At 46.2% G+C, this 23,150-nt stretch overlaps 1 protein-coding gene and 1 long non-coding RNA gene across 2 annotated transcripts; one reads left to right on the top strand and one right to left on the bottom strand.

Moving 5' to 3' along the window:
• Window positions 1-12,446: 12,446 nt before the first annotated feature.
• On the bottom strand, window positions 12,447-16,401 carry LOC121202123 (uncharacterized). The gene is made up of 2 exons (XM_041070059.2): window positions 12,679-16,401; window positions 12,447-12,584 (listed from the first exon to the last, which is right to left on the bottom strand). The coding sequence occupies exons 1-2, from the start codon at window positions 14,074-14,076 to the stop codon at window positions 12,513-12,515; spliced, it is 1,470 nt and encodes a 489-aa protein (XP_040925993.1). The 5' UTR covers window positions 14,077-16,401; the 3' UTR covers window positions 12,447-12,512.
• Window positions 16,402-21,086: 4,685 nt separating this feature from the next.
• LOC121202122 (uncharacterized) lies at window positions 21,087-22,411 on the top strand. The gene is made up of 3 exons (XR_008694150.1): window positions 21,087-21,558; window positions 22,123-22,156; window positions 22,252-22,411. It is a non-coding gene; the product is annotated as an uncharacterized LOC121202122 (long non-coding RNA).
• The last annotated feature ends 739 nt before the right edge of the window (window positions 22,412-23,150 follow it).

The following is a 23,150-nucleotide window of genomic DNA, read 5'->3' as shown; positions in this document are numbered from 1 at the left end:
GTCTGGGCAATGAAGGCAAGTAATCTGTAATGTATCTGTTAATAACCGCCAGATTGTCTTTCTGCACCTGTCTCAATGAAGATGAGTAATTAATGAGGGGGAAGAAGATGTTAGCATTTGGAAAAACAACAGTGGCTGCCCTATATAATGCCCTGAGTTGTTTTACAGATGTCTTGCGAGGATCCTGATCCCTGTTGTTGATCCCAACTGAGAAGACTACAACCTGAACAGTGGGCTGTATTGGTGTTTTCCGCAGCATCTGCCAGAAGTGGTAAAAGTTAGCACCAGGGTAACTGTCTATTTGTATTTGCTTGTGAGTAAACTCCAAGATCCTATTCAGATTGGAGTCTCCAAGAAATAAGACTGTTTTTTTAGCCCTGATGTGCCAGTCCTCAAGTTTATGTGAGGGTCTAGCTTTGTGGTTCGTGGGGAAGGATAACAGTGTTCGTTCCTGTCCCTGCTCACTGTCTGGTGTCAGTTCGCCCTCCTCCTGCTCCCCTCCCCTCCTCTGCCCCCCCACTACTACAGCTGCCGCCCGCCCTGGGGAGTCCAGCCGTACAGTCACAGAGGTGTTTTTGGAGGTATCAGAGTAGGTTTGTCCAGTTGATTTAACTTGGCACTTTTTCCTTTTTCTCGCCATTTTGTTTCCTCCCACCTCTGTAGCTTTTAGCGCCGGCATTGGCCGGTCTAGGTATTTGGCTGACTGTCTTCCCGGGTGTAGGGCAGCCCGTGAGGCCGAGCGTTCTGGGGAGCAGAGGTCAGCAGAGGGTTAGGGTTAGGAGTATTGAAATAGACACAGATGACTCTCCCCGCTTTCGTCCGTGGACTAGGCAGTTTGGTGTGGAGAGCCAGCGGCAATGCACGGGCCGACGCATGTCACTCATGTTCCCTGATACTTGAGTCACTTTGCAAGAGTAATAGAGGTACATATGGAAAGGCACAGATAAGAATTAAATGTACACATGATCTTAGATGTTTCAGACTAGTTCCTGTATTGGTTGAGTTTAGAAAGAGCTATGGGTTGGGTTGTAATGGTGACTAGGTTTGGTCAACTCTTTAGGTGAGATTATGAACTGAGGTTGTTGGGGTAGGGAGAGGGAAAGGAATTCCATCGCCAAGAGCCGGCGACAGAAGTCCATGCACAGGCCATCCCCATGCCCAGTGAAGGCCCTGCTATTTCTCATTCAGGCCCCGAGGAAATTGTGTGTCCAATTTGTGGATCCACACCCTCTCCGCCTTACGCCTCTGACTCTGTGACCACCTGGGATTGGCCTGTAAAACTGTGGCCTTTACAGCATCCCATCCGTGGCGTAGAAAATGTTGGACGAAGTGGGTGTGGGTCTTTTTTTGTTTCAGTATGTTGTGTCTGTGTTGGGTGAATCTGGTGAGCAGCGTGTTACATGTCTCCCCAACATACTGTACTCCACAGGACGTGCATATGACCAAATAGACACAGTTCCTACTACGAGGATTGCCTCTCACCTCCACCTTATAAACTGTGTTCCTGTCTGTACTGTGGACCCACTCCTTTTGTTTAAAAAAACTAACATATCCTTTTTCCGTTGTGGCCTGCAGTGGCCTGATTTTAGCTCTCACCAAGTAATCATGCAAATTTCTGTTTTTTCTGAATGCTGCTATAATCCTGTGCTCTGGGAGAATGGCCGTGTGTAAGATTGTGCGTGTGAAATTTGTCTTGACCTGTCTGACCAGTTTGACTGTGGAAGGGTTAGGGTTAGGGTTAGGGTTAGGTGAAGGATTGGATCAGGGTTATTTGTTATCTGTGTGGATCTCAGGTGCGCTGGCTCAGGTGGCTGAAGGAGGCATGGAAGATGAATACCTTTTCTTATGACCGGACGGACGACCCATCTTCCAAAACAGGAGCAAGCTAATAGCCTAGAGATTGACCAAGACAAATAGAATTTTTTTTTTTTTTTTTTTTTTTTTTTTTTTTTTCAAATAAATATAAAATACATATGATGGCAAGTGCCAAAGGAGGTAAGTGTTTAAAGACTATGTCTAAGAATTAAGAGTATAGACTATGCAAATAAAGTAGTAGTTATTAAGTGCCATTATCTTCATTAATTCACTCTGCATGCAATAAAATCAACATTCATTATTAATAGAAAAAGAGAGGTCATGCAATATCATTTATTATCCTTTTGATCATAGATGCTTTGGAATAAATAACAATAAATATGATGAGGGGGTAATCCTCAATCAAGTGCCAACAAAAAGGTAAGTGCTTGGGCCTCTGTTTAGGAATAACAATGCCAGTAGGGTCATGCAAATGGCAACCATTAAGATGTTTTGGTCAACATTCATTCACTCTATGTGCAATAAAGTCCACATTCATTATTAATAGACAATAGATAATAGAAGGTTCATGCAATATATTATGTAAAGTGATCCCATGATTAAACAGAAGAAAAAAACAAATATTAAACTCATGTTCTATTTGTCATGCCTCTCCCTCTCTGTCACACAGGAAGCTGTATGGAAGTGGGCTATACCCCTCTCACCTGTCAAGAAACGGTACTTTTTGTTTTGTTTCTTATACGCTTTTCTAGTTTGAATATACCTTCCTCTCCCCACTCTGTGTCTAATTCTGAGTTCAAAGTTGCTTTATTGTTTTTCATTTAAGCCTGTTGGCACTATGGTGCCCAACATCTGTATCCAGTACCGCTCTCTTCTTTTCCGCTGCCCATCCGTCCAGTTGGCCTGCCATTCGAGGCCAGAAATGGTGAGGTGTTTGGTTGAATGGGTTTGGAAGTGCTTAACCAATTCTCTATTGAGTTGCGCTCTCTGAATAGTGTACAGATGCTGCTGCAGTCTGGTCGCTATATCATGTTTTGTTTCCCCAATGTAGATTTTATGGCACTGGTTGCAGGTTATGCTGTAAACTATGTTGCTGGTATGGACCGTACAAAGCCCAGACACAGGACCGGCCGAACGACTGTGGGGATTAGAGATGTATTTGATTCTTCTGAAGTGGTGATGGTAGGGTTGCAGTCGGCCCTGTGGCTCCTGGTTGAATTTGGCTCGAACCAGTAGGTCCTTGAGGTTTTTATTTTTCCTGTATGCTGTAATGATTTTGTGATTTTTAAAGGCCGGGAGTGGCACCAGGTGAGACTGGAAGTTCGCCCTGATTTCCTGCTGCAGATTCAAGTGCCTGTGGGAGAAGGTGGTTACGAATGGCAACAACTGGGGCGTGTCGTCATCTAGAGGTCTGCTAGCCTGCTGTTGAACAATATTGTTATTCAAACTGTTAAAAGAGCGAGTGGGAGCGAGAGTTGAAAGTGTTTCCCTCTTTATCCTCCTCAGGAAGGACCTGGAGTACCCCCTCTGCCGGAGGCTTCGAAACAATTCCTGTATGGCCGCTATGGTGTCTGTGTGTCTAGAGCAAATCCTGTGGAAGCGAATGATTTGTGACTTCACTATGCCTCTGAAGGTATGTTTTGGATGGTAGCTGGTTTTGTGGAGGAGAGCATGCGTGTCTGTTGTCTTAAAGTAGACTTTAGTCAACATGATCTTCTCCCCAGCTGTTGTAGGTGCAAAAAATACTGTTGTGTCCAGAAAGTTAACCTGCTCTGCGTGTAACGTGTACTGCAACTTAATGGAGGGGTGATGGTTGTTTAATGTGTGGAAAAACTCTGAAAAGCTATTCAGGTCATGTGTCCAGACCCCCACGATGTCGTCCAGGAATCTGTAATACAAGGCTGGTTTGTGTCGGCACTTTGCCAAAGCCTCTCGCTCCCACTCGCTCATGTAGAGGTTTGCGTATGAGGGGGCGTATCGCTGTCCCATGGCTGTCCCCTGTACCTGTAAGTAGAGATTTGTGCCAAACTGAAAATCATTATTTTTCAAGCAGATTGCTAGTAGCTCCAGGAGGTGTCGATCGGGTCTCCTGGGGTCGGGAAATCTAGCAAAAATGTCCCTGACTGCTCTAAGGCCCATGTCTGTGTTGATGTTGGTGTAAAGGCTCTCTACATCTATAGTAAAAAGTCTCGCATTGCTTGGGAGCTTGACATTCCGGGTGACCTCCAGAAAGTGGTAGGTGTCTTTAAGGTAACTAGGATGTCTGCTGGAGAGAGGACCGAGGAAAGAGTCGATGTACTGTGAAATGTGGTAAGTGCAGCTGTTACAGTCCGACACTATGGGTCTGCCTGGAGGCACCTCGTGAGGGACTGTCCATGTTTGAGGGTCCTTGTGTATTTTTGGCAGAAGGTAGAATTGTCTGCTCCTTGGGTCATTGGGGCCATAGAGATAATCTCTTTGTTTGCTCTTGATGTAGCCCTCAATGTACAGTTGCTGTATGATGGAGCGGATCCTGGTCTGTATTTGTGACTGCAGGCTGGCTGTGATAGGTATGTAATGCTGTTTATTGCTCAGCTGTCTTTGTGCCTCCAACAGGTATTGCTGTTTGTCCATAATCACTATCTTAGAGCCTTTATCGGCCGGTTTAATGATTATCTGAGCATTAGTCTGCAGCTCCCTCAAGGCCTGTTGCTCACTGACAGAGAGGTTGCTAATGGCGCCCTCTTGTGGCCGATTTAAGGCCAAGCATCGTCTGTCCTGTTTAATTAATTTCTGGACCCCTTTGCTGAGCTGTGTCCATTTTGGTTCCCAGCTGGACGCATGGGTGAATGGCACAAAGTGTGGTTGCACAGTGTCAAAGTAGTCTATGATCTTGATGCGTCTGTGGTAGGAGTGCAGGTCTTTACGCAATTCCTCTATGTCTGTGTGTGTGTCTTGTGGAACAAATGTCAGGCCCCTCTCCAGCAGACTCAGCTGTGCGGCAGTTGGCCAAAAGAGCTTAGAAAGGTTGAGGACATTTGAGTGGGAAGATCCACTGTCCTCCCTTCTGTTGTGCGTGTGTGAGGCAGGAGGCTTAAGCCTCCTGACCTCAGTGCTCTGGTTGGAGTTGGGGCCTACTGTAAATTTAAGCTCAGCCTTTGACACCAGAGGTCGAAGATGCTGTGTGCTGTGGCCGTGGTCCAATGGATGTTATCTGCTCTGGTTCTGAACCGGTCCTGTGGGATACTAGGCAATGAAGGTAAGTAGTTAGTAATATACGTATTAATGGTGTCCAGGTTTTGTTTCTGTATCTGCGTGAGGGATGGCGAGTAGTTAATGAGGGGGAAAAAAATGCTGGCATTTGGAAATGCCACTCTGGATGCCCTATACAACGCCCTAAGTTGTTTTATTGATGTTTTCTGAGGGTCCTGGTCCCTATTATTGAGTCCCACTGAGAAGACCACAACCTTGACAGAGGGGTGTGCTGGAGTTTTCTGTACCACTTTCCAAAAGTGGTAGAAATTGGCACCAGGGTAGCTGTCGATTTGTACCTCTGGGTGCATAAACTCAAGGATCCTGTTAAGGTTCGAGTCCCCCAATATCAGTACAGGTTTTTTACCCCTAATGTGCCAGTCCTCCAGCTTGCGTGAAGGCCGTGCCTTGTGGCTGGTGGGAAAAAACAATAAGGTACGGTTCTGTTCTCTCTCACTGCCTGACGTAAAATCCTCCCATTCCTCGTCCTCAGCCCGCCCAAAGTGCCCCTGCCGTGAGGACTCCAGCCGCACTGCTACCGAGGTGTTTTTGGAGGTATCAGAGTGGATTTGTCCAGTTTGTTCAACTTGGATGTTTTTCCATTTTCTCGTCCTTTTTCCTCCCACCTCTTTGTTTTTTAATTTTAGCCTGGAGAGATCAAGGTGTCTGGGCGGCTGGCTCCCTGGCAGGGGGGCGGATGGCACGGCTGAGTGACCTGGAGGACAGAGGTCAGCAGAGGATGGGGAAAGCTGGTCAATGTCACCTGTGGTGACTGTTGCCACATTTGTTAAGTCCCTGGCCTGTCGTACCTGTAAGCCCTGTTTACGATTCGTTGCCTGTGGTTGGTAAATTTCCCCTCCGGGATCACAGACACTGGACTTAATGGGGTGATATGGCGTCTGTTCTGTAAAGGAAGGATCATTAATTACACTCGGTGCCGGAGGAGAGTCTAATGAAAAGTGAAGGGTCAGCTGGGATATTGAAAACTGGTCCTGATCAGGGCCCTGTGGAGAAAGGTTGGTGACAGGCGAAGGGGAGGAGGCAGCAAGTGGAGGAGGACGGTGATGGCGAGGAGGAAGTCGAGAGCAGGGAGCAGACTCCAGCACCTTTAAAGGGGAGAGAGTCTTTAAAGCTGAGCTATTATGAGACTTGAAATTCCTCCTGGTCAGTTTGGAGGTTTGTTGCAGCACATAGTGGGTCTGGTTAGACCGTGTGTCCGTGCTTGTGGTGGCTGATTCAGCTTGTGGCTGATTCTGGATTTGAGTTTGTGGAGCTGCCATCACCTGCTGCTGCAGAGTGGGCCTATTGCCCAGACAGAGAGTTTGTAAGTTCCTACTGGGCCTGGGTAGCGGTGGAAATTGCTCCCTGCTCTTTACGTCCAGTGGCTTGGAGACTGTTGGTGGTTCCTCTTCTGAATCTCTGTTGGAAAGCAAAGGCTGGTTTGACAATAAGACAGAAGGAGGAGTGTAATGAGGATCTGGATTCTGCACTGCTGTTGCTGCTGCGGCCAGTACCCGCTCAACTGTCGTGGCTGTAGTGGGAGCAAGCCTGCCCCTGTACCGTTTTTCAGCCCAGTTTGCTGCCACTTGAAGTGCAACATTGTTTCTATTTATTAGGCTATATTGAGAAATGATGTTAGCGTAGTGGTCCCGTAAAACGATCAGGTTTTCCTCCATCCACTTGTTAGTGTTAATGGTGATTTTGTTTTTAACTTCCTCTGTAGGACTTGCTGGTTTGATGAACCCGGACAGCTTCCTGACCTGCCTCATCATGCCTGCGGGAGGAGTGCCGGTGGATATGGCCCGGTCAGTAATGTTTTTATGATGAATGGCTTGGATGAGTTTAAAATACTTTTTAGCAAGGTCTCTTGTATTAGGATCTAGCACCTGTTTTATCTGAGTTTGTCTTTTAACTCTACCTCTCTCCTCAGGTAAGGAGTTGTGGGTGTAAGTGTTATTGTGTGAGCCCTCTGGATTTTCCTCTCTGTGGCCTAGGTCACATTGAGCAACAGTCTCCCCATAGTGAGCCCCACCGTCCATATTGGAGGTCCTACCTTTAGCCTTGTTGTGGAAGGATTGCGCCATGTGGTTTGTCCTGGGCCTGGTGACGTGGAGTCTCTGCTTCTTAGGCCTCAGGTCTGTAGGCCTCACTTCCCTGTGGCTCATTGTCCGGCTGTCGGTGTGCTTCCAGGTCCCGTTCCTGTCCATCTGGTTTCTGGAGCAGAAAAAAAACGCTCCCAGAGGCATAAGGGGGTTTCAATGTCCTCAGGTAAATGTCCAATCCAAGGTTAAACGCATAATCCACAATGTGGTTGAATAAAAAATCCACTCAGTGTGAAAGGTAACTAAAGGTTAAAAACCTCCATAAGACGGCGTGTTAAAAACTCACTTTTATTTAGATAAAAAAGTTAAAACAAGAATTAAAAAACTTTTAAAGACTTAAATAGGAGAGCAGTTTACTCAATATGATCTAAGACTCCCTAACGTTTCGCAGTGCATGCTGCTTCATCAGAGGGAACTAAGGGAAGTGGCGTGAGGGCTCACACATCTATATGAGAGAGACCACATGGTTGTCCCCGCCCCAAACGATCTGGGTAATTCAACTTCCTGTTTGGGTTGGGGAGGTTTCTCTGACTGAGGGTAATAATGGTATACTCCGTCATGGAGTGTTCCATTTTCAGGTTTGAGAAGGAGAGTAGGATGAGAATGAGGCCTAACTAGGTGAGTATTAACCGTATGGTCATTTCATGTATCTTGTTGTGCTTTACTCATTGCAGGTAGCACCAAGACATCACCAAACCTTTCTCCAGAGGTGCTGCTCAGATCGACCGTGGGGCAGTGGGATGGTCTCCCCCAGGTTGTGGTCCTCTCAGCAGGTCCCTTTTGGATGGGCAGCGGAGGTCAGTTCTTTTCTGACAGGATATAGGGAAATGAACCAAAGCTATTCTAGCAGTCTGTCTTATATCGCAGGGACAGTATGCCCATAGTAGCTGTTATTATTTTATTCTTTTGAGGCTGTCATGTATGTGGAGTTGAGTTGCAGTTTCTTTTCTGTAAGAAGGGAGCAAGAAGAGGGTAAATTATTTAGGGTTAGGCAGAATGGGGAGAGAGGTAAGAGATGGGGGAGAGTAATTAGGGTTAGGAGGGGATGAGGGGGCAGGGAGATAGGTAGGAGGATATAAGTAAGGTTGGGGTCAGGCAGTAAAAGGGGGGAGGGTTGGGATTAGGCAAGTTGGGTAAGGTAAGGGAGGGATGGAGAAAGGGAGGTTGATGAGAGGAAGTTAGAGGATGGATAGGATGAGAAGGAGAGGAGACCTCGAAAGAGAGAGAGAGAGAGAGAGAGAGAGAGGGGGGGGGAGAGAGAGAGAGAGAGAGAGAGCGCCTGCTGCTTGTCTTTGACAATGTCTTGTTATATCTTTGCTTTCAATGACAGGGTTTCCCTTTTTTTTACTTTTTAGGAAAGGAAGTGGATTTATTTTGTCCTCTTAAAAGGTAATCTACCATCTGCCAGCTCCAATGGCCCCTGGCACGGGCAGGGTTAGGTGAAGGATTGGATCAGGGTTATTTGTTATCTGTGTGGATCTCAGGTGCGCTGGCTCAGGTGGCTGAAGGAGGCATGGAAGATGAATACCTTTTCTTATGACCGGACGGACGACCCATCTTCCAAAACAGGAGCAAGCTAATAGCCTAGAGATTGACCAAGACAAATAGAATTTTTTTTTTTTTTTTTTCAAATAAATATAAAATACATATGATGGCAAGTGCCAAAGGAGGTAAGTGTTTAAAGACTATGTCTAAGAATTAAGAGTATAGACTATGCAAATAAAGTAGTAGTTATTAAGTGCCATTATCTTCATTAATTCACTCTGCATGCAATAAAATCAACATTCATTATTAATAGAAAAAGAGAGGTCATGCAATATCATTTATTATCCTTTTGATCATAGATGCTTTGGAATAAATAACAATAAATATGATGAGGGGGTAATCCTCAATCAAGTGCCAACAAAAAGGTAAGTGCTTGGGCCTCTGTTTAGGAATAACAATGCCAGTAGGGTCATGCAAATGGCAACCATTAAGATGTTTTGGTCAACATTCATTCACTCTATGTGCAATAAAGTCCACATTCATTATTAATAGACAATAGATAATAGAAGGTTCATGCAATATATTATGTAAAGTGATCCCATGATTAAACAGAAGAAAAAAACAAATATTAAACTCATGTTCTATTTGTCATGCCTCTCCCTCTCTGTCACACAGGAAGCTGTATGGAAGTGGGCTATACCCCTCTCACCTGTCAAGAAACGGTACTTTTTGTTTTGTTTCTTATACGCTTTTCTAGTTTGAATATACCTTCCTCTCCCCACTCTGTGTCTAATTCTGAGTTCAAAGTTGCTTTATTGTTTTTCATTTAAGCCTGTTGGCACTATGGTGCCCAACATCTGTATCCAGTACCGCTCTCTTCTTTTCCGCTGCCCATCCGTCCAGTTGGCCTGCCATTCGAGGCCAGAAATGGTGAGGTGTTTGGTTGAATGGGTTTGGAAGTGCTTAACCAATTCTCTATTGAGTTGCGCTCTCTGAATAGTGTACAGATGCTGCTGCAGTCTGGTCGCTATATCATGTTTTGTTTCCCCAATGTAGATTTTATGGCACTGGTTGCAGGTTATGCTGTAAACTATGTTGCTGGTATGGACCGTACAAAGCCCAGACACAGGACCGGCCGAACGACTGTGGGGATTAGAGATGTATTTGATTCTTCTGAAGTGGTGATGGTAGGGTTGCAGTCGGCCCTGTGGCTCCTGGTTGAATTTGGCTCGAACCAGTAGGTCCTTGAGGTTTTTATTTTTCCTGTATGCTGTAATGATTTTGTGATTTTTAAAGGCCGGGAGTGGCACCAGGTGAGACTGGAAGTTCGCCCTGATTTCCTGCTGCAGATTCAAGTGCCTGTGGGAGAAGGTGGTTACGAATGGCAACAACTGGGGCGTGTCGTCATCTAGAGGTCTGCTAGCCTGCTGTTGAACAATATTGTTATTCAAACTGTTAAAAGAGCGAGTGGGAGCGAGAGTTGAAAGTGTTTCCCTCTTTATCCTCCTCAGGAAGGACCTGGAGTACCCCCTCTGCCGGAGGCTTCGAAACAATTCCTGTATGGCCGCTATGGTGTCTGTGTGTCTAGAGCAAATCCTGTGGAAGCGAATGATTTGTGACTTCACTATGCCTCTGAAGGTATGTTTTGGATGGTAGCTGGTTTTGTGGAGGAGAGCATGCGTGTCTGTTGTCTTAAAGTAGACTTTAGTCAACATGATCTTCTCCCCAGCTGTTGTAGGTGCAAAAAATACTGTTGTGTCCAGAAAGTTAACCTGCTCTGCGTGTAACGTGTACTGCAACTTAATGGAGGGGTGATGGTTGTTTAATGTGTGGAAAAACTCTGAAAAGCTATTCAGGTCATGTGTCCAGACCCCCACGATGTCGTCCAGGAATCTGTAATACAAGGCTGGTTTGTGTCGGCACTTTGCCAAAGCCTCTCGCTCCCACTCGCTCATGTAGAGGTTTGCGTATGAGGGGGCGTATCGCTGTCCCATGGCTGTCCCCTGTACCTGTAAGTAGAGATTTGTGCCAAACTGAAAATCATTATTTTTCAAGCAGATTGCTAGTAGCTCCAGGAGGTGTCGATCGGGTCTCCTGGGGTCGGGAAATCTAGCAAAAATGTCCCTGACTGCTCTAAGGCCCATGTCTGTGTTGATGTTGGTGTAAAGGCTCTCTACATCTATAGTAAAAAGTCTCGCATTGCTTGGGAGCTTGACATTCCGGGTGACCTCCAGAAAGTGGTAGGTGTCTTTAAGGTAACTAGGATGTCTGCTGGAGAGAGGACCGAGGAAAGAGTCGATGTACTGTGAAATGTGGTAAGTGCAGCTGTTACAGTCCGACACTATGGGTCTGCCTGGAGGCACCTCGTGAGGGACTGTCCATGTTTGAGGGTCCTTGTGTATTTTTGGCAGAAGGTAGAATTGTCTGCTCCTTGGGTCATTGGGGCCATAGAGATAATCTCTTTGTTTGCTCTTGATGTAGCCCTCAATGTACAGTTGCTGTATGATGGAGCGGATCCTGGTCTGTATTTGTGACTGCAGGCTGGCTGTGATAGGTATGTAATGCTGTTTATTGCTCAGCTGTCTTTGTGCCTCCAACAGGTATTGCTGTTTGTCCATAATCACTATCTTAGAGCCTTTATCGGCCGGTTTAATGATTATCTGAGCATTAGTCTGCAGCTCCCTCAAGGCCTGTTGCTCACTGACAGAGAGGTTGCTAATGGCGCCCTCTTGTGGCCGATTTAAGGCCAAGCATCGTCTGTCCTGTTTAATTAATTTCTGGACCCCTTTGCTGAGCTGTGTCCATTTTGGTTCCCAGCTGGACGCATGGGTGAATGGCACAAAGTGTGGTTGCACAGTGTCAAAGTAGTCTATGATCTTGATGCGTCTGTGGTAGGAGTGCAGGTCTTTACGCAATTCCTCTATGTCTGTGTGTGTGTCTTGTGGAACAAATGTCAGGCCCCTCTCCAGCAGACTCAGCTGTGCGGCAGTTGGCCAAAAGAGCTTAGAAAGGTTGAGGACATTTGAGTGGGAAGATCCACTGTCCTCCCTTCTGTTGTGCGTGTGTGAGGCAGGAGGCTTAAGCCTCCTGACCTCAGTGCTCTGGTTGGAGTTGGGGCCTACTGTAAATTTAAGCTCAGCCTTTGACACCAGAGGTCGAAGATGCTGTGTGCTGTGGCCGTGGTCCAATGGATGTTATCTGCTCTGGTTCTGAACCGGTCCTGTGGGATACTAGGCAATGAAGGTAAGTAGTTAGTAATATACGTATTAATGGTGTCCAGGTTTTGTTTCTGTATCTGCGTGAGGGATGGCGAGTAGTTAATGAGGGGGAAAAAAATGCTGGCATTTGGAAATGCCACTCTGGATGCCCTATACAACGCCCTAAGTTGTTTTATTGATGTTTTCTGAGGGTCCTGGTCCCTATTATTGAGTCCCACTGAGAAGACCACAACCTTGACAGAGGGGTGTGCTGGAGTTTTCTGTACCACTTTCCAAAAGTGGTAGAAATTGGCACCAGGGTAGCTGTCGATTTGTACCTCTGGGTGCATAAACTCAAGGATCCTGTTAAGGTTCGAGTCCCCCAATATCAGTACAGGTTTTTTACCCCTAATGTGCCAGTCCTCCAGCTTGCGTGAAGGCCGTGCCTTGTGGCTGGTGGGAAAAAACAATAAGGTACGGTTCTGTTCTCTCTCACTGCCTGACGTAAAATCCTCCCATTCCTCGTCCTCAGCCCGCCCAAAGTGCCCCTGCCGTGAGGACTCCAGCCGCACTGCTACCGAGGTGTTTTTGGAGGTATCAGAGTGGATTTGTCCAGTTTGTTCAACTTGGATGTTTTTCCATTTTCTCGTCCTTTTTCCTCCCACCTCTTTGTTTTTTAATTTTAGCCTGGACCGATCAAGGTGTCTGGGCGGCTGGCTCCCTGGCAGGGGGGCGGATGGCACGGCTGAGTGACCTGGAGGACAGAGGTCAGCAGAGGATGGGGAAAGCTGGTCAATGTCACCTGTGGTGAGTGTTGCCACATTTGTTAAGTCCCTGGCCTGTCGTACCTGTAAGCCCTGTTTACGATTCGTTGCCTGTGGTTGGTAAATTTCCCCTCCGGGATCACAGACACTGGACTTAATGGGGTGGTATGGCGTCTGTTCTGTAAAGGAAGGATCATTAATTACACTCGGTGCCGGAGGAGAGTCTAATGAAAAGTGAAGGGTCAGCTGGGATATTGAAAACTGGTCCTGATCAGGGCCCTGTGGAGAAAGGTTGGTGACAGGCGAAGGGGAGGAGGCAGCAAGTGGAGGAGGACGGTGATGGCGAGGAGGAAGTCGAGAGCAGGGAGCAGACTCCAGCACCTTTAAAGGGGAGAGAGTCTTTAAAGCTGAGCTATTATGAGACTTGAAATTCCTCCTGGTCAGTTTGGAGGTTTGTTGCAGCACATAGTGGGTCTGGTTAGACCGTGTGTCCGTGCTTGTGGTGGCTGATTCAGCTTGTGGCTGATTCTGGATTTGAGTTTGTGGAGCTGCCATCACCTGCTGCTGCAGAGTGGGCCTATTGCCCAGACAGAGAGTTTGTAAGTTCCTACTGGGCCTGGGTAGCGGTGGAAATTGCTCCCTGCTCTTTACGTCCAGTGGCTTGGAGACTGTTGGTGGTTCCTCTTCTGAATCTCTGTTGGAAAGCAAAGGCTGGTTTGACAATAAGACAGAAGGAGGAGTGTAATGAGGATCTGGATTCTGCACTGCTGTTGCTGCTGCGGCCAGTACCCGCTCAACTGTCGTGGCTGTAGTGGGAGCAAGCCTGCCCCTGTACCGTTTTTCAGCCCAGTTTGCTGCCACTTGAAGTGCAACATTGTTTCTATTTATTAGGCTATATTGAGAAATGATGTTAGCGTAGTGGTCCCGTAAAACGATCAGGTTTTCCTCCATCCACTTGTTAGTGTTAATGGTGATTTTGTTTTTAACTTCCTCTGTAGGACTTGCTGGTTTGATGAACCCGGACAGCTTCCTGACCTGCCTCATCATGCCTGCGGGAGGAGTGCCGGTGGATATGGCCCGGTCAGTAATGTTTTTATGATGAATGGCTTGGATGAGTTTAAAATACTTTTTAGCCAGGTCTCTTGTATTAGGATCTAGCACCTGTTTTATCTTAGTTTGTCTTTTAACTCTACCTCTCTCCTCAGGTAAGGAGTTGTGGGTGTAAGTGTTATTGTGTGAGCCCTCTGGATTTTCCTCTCTGTGGCCTAGGTCACATTGAGCAACAGTCTCCCCATAGTGAGCCCCACCGTCCATATTGGAGGTCCTACCTTTAGCCTTGTTGTGGAAGGATTGCGCCATGTGGTTTGTCCTGGGCCTGGTGACGTGGAGTCTCTGCTTCTTAGGCCTCAGGTCTGTAGGCCTCACTTCCCTGTGGCTCATTGTCCGGCTGTCGGTGTGCTTCCAGGTCCCGTTCCTGTCCATCTGGTTTCTGGAGCAGAAAAAAACGCTCCCAGAGGCATAAGGGGGTTTCGATGTCCTCAGGTAAATGTCCAATCCAAGGTTAAACGCATAATCCACAATGTGGTTGAATAAAAATCCACTCAGTGTGAAAGGTAACTAAAGGTTAAAAACCTCCATAAGACGGCGTGTTAAAAACTCACTTTTATTTAGATAAAAAAGTTAAAACAAGAATTAAAAAACTTTTAAAAAACTTAAATAGGAGAGCTGTTTACTCAATATGATCTAAGACTCCCTAACGTTTCGCAGTGCATGCTGCTTCATCAGAGGGAACTAAGGGAAGTGGCGTGAGGGCTCACACATCTATATGAGAGAGACCACATGGTTGTCCCCGCCCCAAACGATCTGGGTAATTCAACTTCCTGTTTGGGTTGGGGAGGTTTCTCTGACTGAGGGTAATAATGGTATACTCCGTCATGGAGTGTTCCATTTTCAGGTTTGAGAAGGAGAGTAGGATGAGAATGAGGCCTAACTAGGTGAGTATTAACCGTATGGTCATTTCATGTATCTTGTTGTGCTTTACTCATTGCAGGTAGCACCAAGAAATCACCAAACCTTTCTCCAGAGGTGCTGCTCAGATCGACCGTGGGGCAGTGGGATGGTCTCCCCCAGGTTGTGGTCCTCTCAGCAGGTCCCTTTTGGATGGGCAGCGGAGGTCAGTTCTTTTTTGACAGGATATAGGGAAATGAACCAAAGCTATTCTAGCAGTCTGTCTTATATCGCAGGGACAGTATGCCCATAGTAGCTGTTATTATTTTATTCTTTTGAGGCTGTCATGTATGTGGAGTTGAGTTGCAGTTTCTTTTCTGTAAGAAGGAAGCAAGAAGAGGGTAAATTATTTAGGGTTAGGCAGAATGGGGAGAGAGGTAAGAGATGGGGGAGAGTAATTAGGGTTAGGAGGGGATGAGGGGGTGGGGAGATAGGTAGGAGGATATAAGTAAGGTTGGGGTCAGGCAGTAAAAGGGGGGAGGGTTGGGATTAGGCAAGTTGGGTAAGGTAAGGGAGGGATGGAGAAAGTGAGGTTGATGAGAGGAAGTTAGAGAATGGATAGGATGAGAAGGAGAGGAGACCTCAAAAGAGAGAGAGAGAGAGAGAGAGGGAGAGAGCGCCTGCTGCTTGTCTTTGACAATGTCCTGTTATATCTTTGCTTTCAATGACAGGGTTTCCCTTTTTACTTTTTAGGAAAGGAAGTGGATTTATTTTGTCCTCTTAAAAGGTAATCTACCATCTACCAGCTCCAATGGCCCCTGGCACGGGCAGGGTTAGGTGAAGGATTGGATCAGGGTTATTTGTTATCTGTGTGGATCTCAGGTGCGCTGGCTCAGGTGGCTGAAGGAGGCATGGAAGATGAATACCTTTTCTTATGACCGGACGGACGACCCATCTTCCAAAACAGGAGCAAGCTAATAGCCTAGAGATTGACCAAGACAAATAGAATTTTTTTTTTTTTTTTTTCAAATAAATATAAAATACATATGATGGCAAGTGCCAAAGGAGGTAAGTGTTTAAAGACTATGTCTAAGAATTAAGAGTATAGACTATGCAAATAAAGTAGTAGTTATTAAGTGCCATTATCTTCATTAATTCACTCTGCATGCAATAAAATCAACATTCATTATTAATAGAAAAAGAGAGGTCATGCAATATCATTTATTATCCTTTTGATCATAGATGCTTTGGAATAAATAACAATAAATATGATGAGGGGGTAATCCTCAATCAAGTGCCAACAAAAAGGTAAGTGCTTGGGCCTCTGTTTAGGAATAACAATGCCAGTAGGGTCATGCAAATGGCAACCATTAAGATGTTTTGGTCAACATTCATTCACTCTATGTGCAATAAAGTCCACATTCATTATTAATAGACAATAGATAATAGAAGGTTCATGCAATATATTATGTAAAGTGATCCCATGATTAAACAGAAGAAAAAAACAAATATTAAACTCATGTTCTATTTGTCATGCCTCTCCCTCTCTGTCACACAGGAAGCTGTATGGAAGTGGGCTATACCCCTCTCACCTGTCAAGAAACGGTACTTTTTGTTTTGTTTCTTATACGCTTTTCTAGTTTGAATATACCTTCCTCTCCCCACTCTGTGTCTAATTCTGAGTTCAAAGTTGCTTTATTGTTTTTCATTTAAGCCTGTTGGCACTATGGTGCCCAACATCTGTATCCAGTACCGCTCTCTTCTTTTCCGCTGCCCATCCGTCCAGTTGGCCTGCCATTCGAGGCCAGAAATGGTGAGGTGTTTGGTTGAATGGGTTTGGAAGTGCTTAACCAATTCTCTATTGAGTTGCGCTCTCTGAATAGTGTACAGATGCTGCTGCAGTCTGGTCGCTATATCATGTTTTGTTTCCCCAATGTAGATTTTATGGCACTGGTTGCAGGTTATGCTGTAAACTATGTTGCTGGTATGGACCGTACAAAGCCCAGACACAGGACCGGCCGAACGACTGTGGGGATTAGAGATGTATTTGATTCTTCTGAAGTGGTGATGGTAGGGTTGCAGTCGGCCCTGTGGCTCCTGGTTGAATTTGGCTCGAACCAGTAGGTCCTTGAGGTTTTTATTTTTCCTGTATGCTGTAATGATTTTGTGATTTTTAAAGGCCGGGAGTGGCACCAGGTGAGACTGGAAGTTCGCCCTGATTTCCTGCTGCAGATTCAAGTGCCTGTGGGAGAAGGTGGTTACGAATGGCAACAACTGGGGCGTGTCGTCATCTAGAGGTCTGCTAGCCTGCTGTTGAACAATATTGTTATTCAAACTGTTAAAAGAGCGAGTGGGAGCGAGAGTTGAAAGTGTTTCCCTCTTTATCCTCCTCAGGAAGGACCTGGAGTACCCCCTCTGCCGGAGGCTTCGAAACAATTCCTGTATGGCCGCTATGGTGTCTGTGTGTCTAGAGCAAATCCTGTGGAAGCGAATGATTTGTGACTTCACTATGCCTCTGAAGGTATGTTTTGGATGGTAGCTGGTTTTGTGGAGGAGAGCATGCGTGTCTGTTGTCTTAAAGTAGACTTTAGTCAACATGATCTTCTCCCCAGCTGTTGTAGGTGCAAAAAATACTGTTGTGTCCAGAAAGTTAACCTGCTCTGCGTGTAACGTGTACTGCAACTTAATGGAGGGGTGATGGTTGTTTAATGTGTGGAAAAACTCTGAAAAGCTATTCAGGTCATGTGTCCAGACCCCCACGATGTCGTCCAGGAATCTGTAATACAAGGCTGGTTTGTGTCGGCACTTTGCCAAAGCCTCTCGCTCCCACTCGCTCATGTAGAGGTTTGCGTATGAGGGGGCGTATCGCTGTCCCATGGCTGTCCCCTGTACCTGTAAGTAGAGATTTGTGCCAAACTGAAAATCATTATTTTTCAAGCAGATTGCTAGTAGCTCCAGGAGGTGTCGATCGGGTCTCCTGGGGTCGGGAAATCTAGCAAAAATGTCCCTGACTGCTCTAAGGCCCATGTCTGTGTTGATGTTGGTGTAAAGGCTCTCTACATCTATAGTAAAAAGTCTCGCATTGCTTGGGAGCTTGACATTCCGGGTGACCTCCAGAAAGTGGTAGGTGTCTTTAAGGTAACTAGGATGTCTGCTGGAGAGAGGACCGAGGAAAGAGTCGATGTACTGTGAAATGTGGTAAGTGCAGCTGTTACAGTCCGACACTATGGGTCTGCCTGGAGGCACCTCGTGAGGGACTGTCCATGTTTGAGGGTCCTTGTGTATTTTTGGCAGAAGGTAGAATTGTCTGCTCCTTGGGTCATTGGGGCCATAGAGATAATCTCTTTGTTTGCTCTTGATGTAGCCCTCAATGTACAGTTGCTGTATGATGGAGCGGATCCTGGTCTGTATTTGTGACTGCAGGCTGGCTGTGATAGGTATGTAATGCTGTTTATTGCTCAGCTGTCTTTGTGCCTCCAACAGGTATTGCTGTTTGTCCATAATCACTATCTTAGAGCCTTTATCGGCCGGTTTAATGATTATCTGAGCATTAGTCTGCAGCTCCCTCAAGGCCTGTTGCTCACTGACAGAGAGGTTGCTAATGGCGCCCTCTTGTGGCCGATTTAAGGCCAAGCATCGTCTGTCCTGTTTAATTAATTTCTGGACCCCTTTGCTGAGCTGTGTCCATTTTGGTTCCCAGCTGGACGCATGGGTGAATGGCACAAAGTGTGGTTGCACAGTGTCAAAGTAGTCTATGATCTTGATGCGTCTGTGGTAGGAGTGCAGGTCTTTACGCAATTCCTCTATGTCTGTGTGTGTGTCTTGTGGAACAAATGTCAGGCCCCTCTCCAGCAGACTCAGCTGTGCGGCAGTTGGCCAAAAGAGCTTAGAAAGGTTGAGGACATTTGAGTGGGAAGATCCACTGTCCTCCCTTCTGTTGTGCGTGTGTGAGGCAGGAGGCTTAAGCCTCCTGACCTCAGTGCTCTGGTTGGAGTTGGGGCCTACTGTAAATTTAAGCTCAGCCTTTGACACCAGAGGTCGAAGATGCTGTGTGCTGTGGCCGTGGTCCAATGGATGTTATCTGCTCTGGTTCTGAACCGGTCCTGTGGGATACTAGGCAATGAAGGTAAGTAGTTAGTAATATACGTATTAATGGTGTCCAGGTTTTGTTTCTGTATCTGCGTGAGGGATGGCGAGTAGTTAATGAGGGGGAAAAAAATGCTGGCATTTGGAAATGCCACTCTGGATGCCCTATACAACGCCCTAAGTTGTTTTATTGATGTTTTCTGAGGGTCCTGGTCCCTATTATTGAGTCCCACTGAGAAGACCACAACCTTGACAGAGGGGTGTGCTGGAGTTTTCTGTACCACTTTCCAAAAGTGGTAGAAATTGGCACCAGGGTAGCTGTCGATTTGTACCTCTGGGTGCATAAACTCAAGGATCCTGTTAAGGTTCGAGTCCCCCAATATCAGTACAGGTTTTTTACCCCTAATGTGCCAGTCCTCCAGCTTGCGTGAAGGCCGTGCCTTGTGGCTGGTGGGAAAAAAACAATAAGGTACGGTTCTGTTCTCTCTCACTGCCTGACGTAAAATCCTCCCATTCCTCGTCCTCAGCCCGCCCAAAGTGCCCCTGCCGTGAGGACTCCAGCCGCACTGCTACCGAGGTGTTTTTGGAGGTATCAGAGTGGATTTGTCCAGTTTGTTCAACTTGGATGTTTTTCCATTTTCTCGTCCTTTTTCCTCCCACCTCTTTGTTTTTTAATTTTAGCCTGGAGAGATCAAGGTGTCTGGGCGGCTGGCTCCCTGGCAGGGGGGCGGATGGCACGGCTGAGTGACCTGGAGGACAGAGGTCAGCAGAGGATGGGGAAAGCTGGTCAATGTCACCTGTGGTGACTGTTGCCACATTTGTTAAGTCCCTGGCCTGTCGTACCTGTAAGCCCTGTTTACGATTCGTTGCCTGTGGTTGGTAAATTTCCCCTCCGGGATCACAGACACTGGACTTAATGGGGTGATATGGCGTCTGTTCTGTAAAGGAAGGATCATTAATTACACTCGGTGCCGGAGGAGAGTCTAATGAAAAGTGAAGGGTCAGCTGGGATATTGAAAACTGGTCCTGATCAGGGCCCTGTGGAGAAAGGTTGGTGACAGGCGAAGGGGAGGAGGCAGCAAGTGGAGGAGGACGGTGATGGCGAGGAGGAAGTCGAGAGCAGGGAGCAGACTCCAGCACCTTTAAAGGGGAGAGAGTCTTTAAAGCTGAGCTATTATGAGACTTGAAATTCCTCCTGGTCAGTTTGGAGGTTTGTTGCAGCACATAGTGGGTCTGGTTAGACCGTGTGTCCGTGCTTGTGGTGGCTGATTCAGCTTGTGGCTGATTCTGGATTTGAGTTTGTGGAGCTGCCATCACCTGCTGCTGCAGAGTGGGCCTATTGCCCAGACAGAGAGTTTGTAAGTTCCTACTGGGCCTGGGTAGCGGTGGAAATTGCTCCCTGCTCTTTACGTCCAGTGGCTTGGAGACTGTTGGTGGTTCCTCTTCTGAATCTCTGTTGGAAAGCAAAGGCTGGTTTGACAATAAGACAGAAGGAGGAGTGTAATGAGGATCTGGATTCTGCACTGCTGTTGCTGCTGCGGCCAGTACCCGCTCAACTGTCGTGGCTGTAGTGGGAGCAAGCCTGCCCCTGTACCGTTTTTCAGCCCAGTTTGCTGCCACTTGAAGTGCAACATTGTTTCTATTTATTAGGCTATATTGAGAAATGATGTTAGCGTAGTGGTCCCGTAAAACGATCAGGTTTTCCTCCATCCACTTGTTAGTGTTAATGGTGATTTTGTTTTTAACTTCCTCTGTAGGACTTGCTGGTTTGATGAACCCGGACAGCTTCCTGACCTGCCTCATCATGCCTGCGGGAGGAGTGCCGGTGGATATGGCCCGGTCAGTAATGTTTTTATGATGAATGGCTTGGATGAGTTTAAAATACTTTTTAGCAAGGTCTCTTGTATTAGGATCTAGCACCTGTTTTATCTGAGTTTGTCTTTTAACTCTACCTCTCTCCTCAGGTAAGGAGTTGTGGGTGTAAGTGTTATTGTGTGAGCCCTCTGGATTTTCCTCTCTGTGGCCTAGGTCACATTGAGCAACAGTCTCCCCATAGTGAGCCCCACCGTCCATATTGGAGGTCCTACCTTTAGCCTTGTTGTGGAAGGATTGCGCCATGTGGTTTGTCCTGGGCCTGGTGACGTGGAGTCTCTGCTTCTTAGGCCTCAGGTCTGTAGGCCTCACTTCCCTGTGGCTCATTGTCCGGCTGTCGGTGTGCTTCCAGGTCCCGTTCCTGTCCATCTGGTTTCTGGAGCAGAAAAAAACGCTCCCAGAGGCATAAGGGGGTTTCAATGTCCTCAGGTAAATGTCCAATCCAAGGTTAAACGCATAATCCACAATGTGGTTGAATAAAAAATCCACTCAGTGTGAAAGGTAACTAAAGGTTAAAAACCTCCATAAGACGGCGTGTTAAAAACTCACTTTTATTTAGATAAAAAGTTAAAACAAGAATTAAAAAACTTTTAAAGACTTAAATAGGAGAGCAGTTTACTCAATATGATCTAAGACTCCCTAACGTTTCGCAGTGCATGCTGCTTCATCAGAGGGAACTAAGGGAAGTGGCGTGAGGGCTCACACATCTATATGAGAGAGACCACATGGTTGTCCCCGCCCCAAACGATCTGGGTAATTCAACTTCCTGTTTGGGTTGGGGAGGTTTCTCTGACTGAGGGTAATAATGGTATACTCCGTCATGGAGTGTTCCATTTTCAGGTTTGAGAAGGAGAGTAGGATGAGAATGAGGCCTAACTAGGTGAGTATTAACCGTATGGTCATTTCATGTATCTTGTTGTGCTTTACTCATTGCAGGTAGCACCAAGACATCACCAAACCTTTCTCCAGAGGTGCTGCTCAGATCGACCGTGGGGCAGTGGGATGGTCTCCCCCAGGTTGTGGTCCTCTCAGCAGGTCCCTTTTGGATGGGCAGCGGAGGTCAGTTCTTTTCTGACAGGATATAGGGAAATGAACCAAAGCTATTCTAGCAGTCTGTCTTATATCGCAGGGACAGTATGCCCATAGTAGCTGTTATTATTTTATTCTTTTGAGGCTGTCATGTATGTGGAGTTGAGTTGCAGTTTCTTTTCTGTAAGAAGGGAGCAAGAAGAGGGTAAATTATTTAGGGTTAGGCAGAATGGGGAGAGAGGTAAGAGATGGGGGAGAGTAATTAGGGTTAGGAGGGGATGAGGGGGCAGGGAGATAGGTAGGAGGATATAAGTAAGGTTGGGGTCAGGCAGTAAAAGGGGGGAGGGTTGGGATTAGGCAAGTTGGGTAAGGTAAGGGAGGGATGGAGAAAGGGAGGTTGATGAGAGGAAGTTAGAGGATGGATAGGATGAGAAGGAGAGGAGACCTCGAAAGAGAGAGAGAGAGAGAGAGAGAGAGAGGGGGGGGGGGGGAGAGAGAGAGAGAGAGAGAGAGAGCGCCTGCTGCTTGTCTTTGACAATGTCTTGTTATATCTTTGCTTTCAATGACAGGGTTTCCCTTTTTTTTACTTTTTAGGAAAGGAAGTGGATTTATTTTGTCCTCTTAAAAGGTAATCTACCATCTGCCAGCTCCAATGGCCCCTGGCACGGGCAGGGTTAGGTGAAGGATTGGATCAGGGTTATTTGTTATCTGTGTGGATCTCAGGTGCGCTGGCTCAGGTGGCTGAAGGAGGCATGGAAGATGAATACCTTTTCTTATGACCGGACGGACGACCCATCTTCCAAAACAGGAGCAAGCTAATAGCCTAGAGATTGACCAAGACAAATAGAATTTTTTTTTTTTTTTTTTTCAAATAAATATAAAATACATATGATGGCAAGTGCCAAAGGAGGTAAGTGTTTAAAGACTATGTCTAAGAATTAAGAGTATAGACTATGCAAATAAAGTAGTAGTTATTAAGTGCCATTATCTTCATTAATTCACTCTGCATGCAATAAAATCAACATTCATTATTAATAGAAAAAGAGAGGTCATGCAATATCATTTATTATCCTTTTGATCATAGATGCTTTGGAATAAATAACAATAAATATGATGAGGGGGTAATCCTCAATCAAGTGCCAACAAAAAGGTAAGTGCTTGGGCCTCTGTTTAGGAATAACAATGCCAGTAGGGTCATGCAAATGGCAACCATTAAGATGTTTTGGTCAACATTCATTCACTCTATGTGCAATAAAGTCCACATTCATTATTAATAGACAATAGATAATAGAAGGTTCATGCAATATATTATGTAAAGTGATCCCATGATTAAACAGAAGAAAAAAACAAATATTAAACTCATGTTCTATTTGTCATGCCTCTCCCTCTCTGTCACACAGGAAGCTGTATGGAAGTGGGCTATACCCCTCTCACCTGTCAAGAAACGGTACTTTTTGTTTTGTTTCTTATACGCTTTTCTAGTTTGAATATACCTTCCTCTCCCCACTCTGTGTCTAATTCTGAGTTCAAAGTTGCTTTATTGTTTTTCATTTAAGCCTGTTGGCACTATGGTGCCCAACATCTGTATCCAGTACCGCTCTCTTCTTTTCCGCTGCCCATCC

Source organism: Betta splendens, chromosome 3, assembly GCF_900634795.4.
Source record: "Betta splendens chromosome 3, fBetSpl5.4, whole genome shotgun sequence".
In the NCBI taxonomy this organism is placed as follows: Eukaryota; Metazoa; Chordata; class Actinopteri; order Anabantiformes; family Osphronemidae; genus Betta; species Betta splendens.
This window is presented reverse-complemented; position numbering and strand designations above follow the sequence as displayed.

What these genes read in the sequence shown, in the direction of transcription:
- LOC121202123 (XM_041070059.2), bottom strand. Translation starts at nt 14,076, where the DNA reads ATGGACAGGAACGGGACCTGGAAGCACACCGACAGCCGGACAATGAGC. An exon ending in ATCGTAAACAGGGCTTACAG is followed by an intron (nt 12,585 to 12,678) that starts GTACGACAGGCC and finishes TCTGTCCTCCAG; the next exon opens with GTCACTCAGCCGTGCCATCC.